Source organism: Medicago truncatula, chromosome 1 (genome assembly GCF_003473485.1).
Source record: "Medicago truncatula cultivar Jemalong A17 chromosome 1, MtrunA17r5.0-ANR, whole genome shotgun sequence".
Classification (NCBI taxonomy): Eukaryota; Viridiplantae; Streptophyta; class Magnoliopsida; order Fabales; family Fabaceae; genus Medicago; species Medicago truncatula.
In genome coordinates this window covers 10980231-10987083 of record NC_053042.1, presented here as the reverse complement: position 1 = coordinate 10987083, position 6853 = coordinate 10980231, and the positions used below count along the sequence as shown (strand labels likewise).

The 6853-nt window shown below is 33.1% G+C and overlaps 1 protein-coding gene across 1 annotated transcript; it reads left to right on the top strand.

Moving 5' to 3' along the window:
- Positions 1-4037: 4037 nt before the first annotated feature.
- On the top strand, positions 4038-6853 carry LOC11419267 (nudix hydrolase 25). Its single transcript, XM_003589569.3, has 6 exons — positions 4038-4298; positions 5168-5218; positions 5359-5451; positions 5716-5810; positions 6100-6211; positions 6296-6853. Exons 1-6 carry the CDS (start codon positions 4233-4235, stop codon positions 6398-6400), a joined length of 522 nt encoding a protein of 173 aa, XP_003589617.1. The 5' UTR covers positions 4038-4232; the 3' UTR covers positions 6401-6853.

Genomic DNA, 6853 nt, shown 5'->3' with positions numbered 1-6853 from the left:
GTCCATATACTTTTGCTGCTCCGGCTGATGCTCGACATCACCACAACGTCTTCTAGCACCCCAACGCCCCGGAGGAACACCACCTTCCTCCTGCAACCGTCAGAGACGCTCTCTCCTATGGGAGGCATGTCCTACCTCCATTACTCTTAATATATATCGATTTCTTCGTTAGCAACTATGACATACCACACCAACTCCTCTCATAAGGAATTTCGAATCAAATTTGTAAGGCATATATTTTATATATACCCCCACTGATTCCCCCCCCCCCCACCCAAATCCCTAGGATAAATGATTTTTCCATTCTGAATTACGCCGTTTGCAAATTTTTCTTATATATATAACACGAATTTCAAATGAATTGAGCCAATAATCATTATAACATTTAATGTTAAAAAATTAGAAAATATTTTCACCAATAATTATAAATTTTTTGTAAAATATTACGTTAGTTATTAAATATTTGTAGTTTTATTTTGAAAATTAATTGTTTAGTTGTATTCAATTATTTTTAGTTGTATTTAGTTTAAAACATGTGAGGCCCAATCAAAAATTTCCTATGAATTCTGCTCTTTACCCAAAAAAAATTGCTCATTCTCAACTGAACTGACCAAAATACCCCTACACATGTTAACTCACGCTAGTGTTAAATTTGCGTGAGTTAACTCACGCAGAGATTTACACTAGAGTGAGTTAACTCATGTTGCGGGAGTTAACTCACGCAGGGGCATTTTGGTCATTTCACTTGGAAATGAGCAATTGGGTAAAAAGAAGAATTAATTTCCTTTCATATTTATGTTGGAACTTTATCCTAGTCCAATAAGCGCCATCAAAACCTGGTTTGACACAAATTAAGTTGCATAGTCCACTTTTTCAGATCTACTTGTAGCATGCATTAAAGGGAAACTAAAATCTAATTTCAGACACTACAAATATCATATTTCAAAAGAAAGTTTGGACACACAAGTAAACTAATTTTCAAAGAGGAGTTAAAATATTTTCATATTAGTTTTGGCAAAGTTACAATATTTCAAGAATTTTCATATTAGTTTAGGAATTTTTTGGGATGAAAATATGTTTAATAATCAAATTAGTTTTGGCATGGTTACAATATTTTCATATTATTCCTTGAGGAATGAAGATATTTTCCAATTCTAATTAGTATTCTGAATAACATTTTGAATACGGTGAATGCATTCTTTAAGGCACGTCTGAATAGGCCAACTACAAGGGGAGCTCTCAAAGAGTTAATCCCTTTTCAAACACATACAATAATACTTGGAAGGTACACCCAAATTTAAAGTGAAGCAACAAATTTGACCACAACCGTAGACAAGGGCCTACACAAAATCTCGAGCAGAGGAAACCTTCTCAACTTGAAGAGATTTTGGGCCAATTTATGAAGTCTGCACGTAATAGTCTCCAAGAGCTGAAATTGAGTTAGGAAACAACTCAGAAAAACAACGAGGCTTCCATCAAGAATCTGGAGACATAAATTAGCCAATAGTCAAATCAAATAGCAGCAACCCCTGTGAAGGATTCATGGGAAACACATGTGAAAAAACGAAAAAATGAGAAGTGTAACATGATAAGGGTGGAATATGAAAATTCCAAGACAAAAGTTTATGGGAAAGAAGAAAAAATCAAGGAGGGAGATGATATGGGAAAATTCACAAAGATGATGATGAAGTTATCCATTAATGATGACAAATTTAAATTTTCTAATTTGTTAGAACTATGACCAGGATTTGTTTGTTTTTATGAAGAAAAAAAAATCATTTGGAAGAAAGACGATCCAAAGGATAGCTTAAAAAATTGGTCGAAGAAACCAATGATAAGATAGAAGGTGATTTGCCGATGAAGAAGTTAGATCCTGAATGTTTTTCTATACACTATCTTATTTATAAGATTTTTTTTATCCATGAATCTTTGTGTGACTTGGGACCGATCATCAATTTGATTCCCTTGTACCTAGCAAGGAAGTTAAAAGGGGTCATGCTTAGTCCATCAACAACAACTATAACCTTAGTTGATGGATCATGTAAGCAGTCTAGTAGAAGGATAAATAATGTGTTGCTGAGAGTAGGCAAACTATGTTTTTTTGTTTGTTTGTGGATTTTGATGTTTTGACTTTTGAATATGGAAGAAGAAGATGAGTATCCTCTGATTTTGAGACGTCCTTTGTTAGCTACTTCAAGAGCGAAATCCGATACTGAGTAGGAAAGCCTAAACAATGATTAGGTTTGCACATGCGATGAAGCCTGAACAACGAATTTTATCCCATGTGTTTGCTCACATTCATGTGGATCACCAAACTTCATTTTTCTCTCCTTTAAACCAATCCAAGCCATTATAAATTCTCTCACACTAATTCCCAATTATCACACACAATTTCACATCATGGGATTATGATTCTAACCATATACATGTTCATACACATGTTCCTCTAATCAAACAACTTTAGGTAAGGCTCATGCATCTTACTCAATTTTCCATGTAGCAATTTTGTCGGCCGCTTCACTCCAGATAATCTTCATAAACAAAACTGTCTTCCCACTGATCCTCAGTCCATGCAAGCAAAGTTTCTTCCTTTATTTGGACGTCATCCAACTCAATCACATGCGAGAAGGGTCGTGAATGTACTTGCGATGTTGTGATACATGAAAAATTAAGAAACGAAAATGATAACACTACTTAATAGGCTACATTATCGACACTTTAAACATATATTCCATGTATCTCCAACTAGTATAGTCATGCATTTTCAAAATCAACCTCTCAATTTTGATAAGTATACTATTGAATGAAGTACAAAAGAATATACTCGTACTTGTTACATAAAATAAATGAATAACCTTAACACTATTTAAGTGAACAACTCTTAACTTCAGCTCCCTCTCAAAACAAAAACTCTGAACTTCTACTATACTAATTATTATTCACCAAACCAAATCGGTGAATAATAATATTTATGCTTGCAAATGGTGGCATAATAAAGGTTCGATTTTTAGCTTTTGTGTATGAAGAGAATTTAATGAAAGATAAAAGACACACTTTCATGTCCCATAAATTGTTCAACGATGATTAGTCACGGTTAAACAACAATGAAATTTCATGTCAGTAACACTTTAACCAAAAGGGAAATTATAATTTGTGCCCTTAATATACAAGTTAATGCATCAAATATAGAAATTGTTTATTAGAATGTGTGCATTACATTTAATCTTTAATTTTTTAATGAATTGAATGCATAAAATTTTAGGGAATATTTCTTCTTTTGGTTTTCTTGACATGTGCCCTAAGGGCACAAGTTTAACACTACCCTAATTATACAATTTTTGTTTTGTAAAAATTTTAATTTTTAATCGCTTAAACAATACCCTAAAAACATTTGTTAGCATACCATTTTTTGATAACATACTGATAAAGTGTATCTTACGCGCTGGAGTTGAACTTCCCTGGTTGTCCTTATTATTATAATCTTACCTCAATTAACCAATGTGACTTTGTTTATTGTACTATTGTGCCTGTTTGGTACCCACTGTGACTTTTTCACAAAAAAGTAAAGAAAAAATGAAAACCAAATGATTCTTCTTTTCCTTCTTGGATCTGACTCCATGATATAATAGTAAATAAATAATCATGATCATTCATATGGTACTGAAAGTCAACTCCTTAGGTGGTGGACCCCACTTCATATTAGTGGTTTTTTTGTGGCGTAAAGGTCGCAAAACTCCACTCTCCCGTGTCTCTCTGACTCAACACAACTCAACTTAACTCATATAGTCACAATCATACTTAAGTCATTTCTTTCTTTTTTAAATTATATCGTCTACACGCAACTGTAAATATTAATTCATCGAGTCGAGTAGAACTATATATTAGACGACAAAAACAAAACTCTTATTCAAAATATTTAACTTTGTTGTATGTCTAGGATGATATTCAAACTTAATACATCTCATTAAATCGAAAGAGATCGTTTATCATCTCGGTTGAGTCATTACTTTCTTATTATTATTCTCATACACCAAATCCTCAACGCACACATACACCACATTCACAATACAATACTATAGTACATCATAGCATCCACTTGTGTTGTGTTTGTGTTGTTGCCAATACTCATCATTCACACCTCATCATCTCCAACACTCTTTGTCTTTGTTTCTCTCTTAAACTTCTTCTTCTCTCTAAGGCTATAACCAACAATAACAAGTAACAGCTAAGACATGGAGAATCTTCCACAAGGTTACCGTCCTAACGTTGGTGTCTGTCTCATCAATTCAGATGATCAGGTTTCTCTTCTTCTCCATGTTTTTTTTCTTTTGTTTTTTTTTTCTTCTATCATTTTGATTTTTTATTGATGAAAATTTAGGTAAGAATACGGTGTCTTAATCTAAGGTAGAAAAACCTTTTCTGAATCTATTTTGGTTTTGGTTATGTTTTTATTTTATTTTTTAACTGTCAGATATTAATGTAGTGTGTCTGTACTTGTTGTTTGTAGATATTTTTTTGGCAATTAATTGTTTATAGATTTTAGGCTCTACTAAAGATGGAAAATTAAGTTATTTTTTGTTAATTTTTCCATAATTCATTTTTGGTTGGTTTTCTATTTTTGGATGCTAATTTGTCTCTTTTAATTTACTGCTTAAGATTGATTGATTCTTCTTTAGCTGTTATTATATATCTGAATTTAGCAGCTTAAAGTAGAAATCAACTTCAATAAATATAAGTAAACTATTAAAATAAACTCTATCTTAGTTATTATTTTATTTTTTTGTTAACCCTCTAGTTCATGGAAGGACCCTGATAATCCGAAGTTCGGTCATAAATTATGTATCGCATGACCATAAATTGTTCCACATAGAAATTGAATTCAGATTCTACCGAATGTTTGTCCTTTGATGGAGCTTATTAATCTCTTTGGTTTATAGTTATTATTTTTAAAGCAAAGTGTTTTTGTTGTCTAGATTTGGAAAATTTAGGTTGTGATTCTGTGTATGTTGTAAATTTAACTTAAATGTTCCATGATTTGCTCAACACCTATATATGCTATGATATTTGTAGTGTACTATGAATTGGAGAGGAAGATTATTTGATAGTAGAATAATCTGTATGACTATGATGTTGAAGGGAAATCATGGATTTAATTTTTTTTTTCCAGATATTTGTGGCTTCTAGATTGAATGTTCCAGGAGCATGGCAAATGCCTCAGGTGACCTCACATTATGTACTAGTAACATGTATTCCATATCCAATAGCTTAGATAAACTTAAAACTAAAAGGTTTAAGCTGAAATAGTCTCAATGAGAGCATTGCAGAGCAATTTTTTGACTGTTCTTTTGGAGTTCTCAGGGAGGTATTGAAGATGGTGAAGAGCCCAAATCTGCTGCTATTAGAGAACTTCGAGAAGAAACTGGAATCGTGTCTGCTGAGATAATCGCTGAGGTTTGTGCGAAACCTTTTCTTTTCTGCATTTAGTTTCTTCTGCAAGAACATCAATTGCGATACTTATATCTAGCCTAAGCTCTATGGAGTATTGATCAACGATATTTTACAGAACTTGATAATTTAGTTGATTTCAATGTAATTTTTATCGTTTTGTAACAGAATGAAAAGCAATATTTGAGAAGCAAGAAATAATTGATTTCTCTGTGATAACTGGGAGGATGTTAATCTTTCGATAAGTTTGACAGTGTTTGTGCATTACAGGTTGATAAATGGTTGACATACGACTTCCCACCTGCTGTGAAGGCTAAAGTCAATCGTCTTTGGGGAGGGGAATGGCATGGACAGGCACAGAAATGGTGTGAATTTTATTTTATTTGCTTTACATAACCACATAATTGACTCATTAGATAGAATGTTCTATCTACAATTTTTTTTACCTCTATATATCTAAATTTTAGTCAATCATATGATCATTTTCATTCAAAATAATCGCTTTGCTACCATGTCTTGTGATATTATTTCGAGTGTAATTTGGTTTGTGTTTTTGCACGTCTTTTGTTATTTGCAAGCATGGCGGATGTACCACTAACAAAGTCAGTATTTCTTATTGGTGATTTTCTGATATTGATTATGAACTTTCAATAGGTTTCTCATGAAATTAAAAAAAGATGACGGTGAAATCAACTTAGCTACCGGTGAAGCAGACCCAGAATTTGCAGAGTGGAAATGGGCAAGCCCTGAAGAAGTTATTGAGCAGGTAAGTTACAAAAATATGACTTGGAACAAGTATTTATTTTTCACTGTTTGAAAAAATAATCGCGGGGATAATAATCGATTACAGGCAGTGGACTACAAGAGACCTACCTATGAAGAAGTTGTAACAACCTTCAAGCCTTACTTTCAAGGAAATGCAATATCTGCGAAATGTAAATCGACAAAGTGGTGAATTTTATGAGTGTGCATTGTAGTTTAATCCATTTTCTTATCTAATTTCACTTGGATTTTGATTTGCCGCAGCCACAAATGTCACACATTCACACACATCAGTCACCTTTGGATCAAAATCGGACAACTCAAATTTCAAGCTCTTTTTAAAAAAATCAAAATCTGCTTGCTTTCTGCACCGTCCGATTTCGATCCAACACGTGCTGACTGCGCGAGCGTATGGATCTGTGACTGTAGCAAATCCAAATCCATTTCACTTACTGAGGTTGGATATAACACTCAACTATTTGTAAATGGATGGTAGTTAGAACTTTCCATTAGGTACTTGCTTCTTGTAATAATAAGATGTGTGCAAATGCCAAATTTATTTTCTAAACCGGGCTGCAAGGATGATTTTGAATGTGTGTATAGATCTGTTGATGTCGCGGAATAGTGATAATGACTTGATACCTGA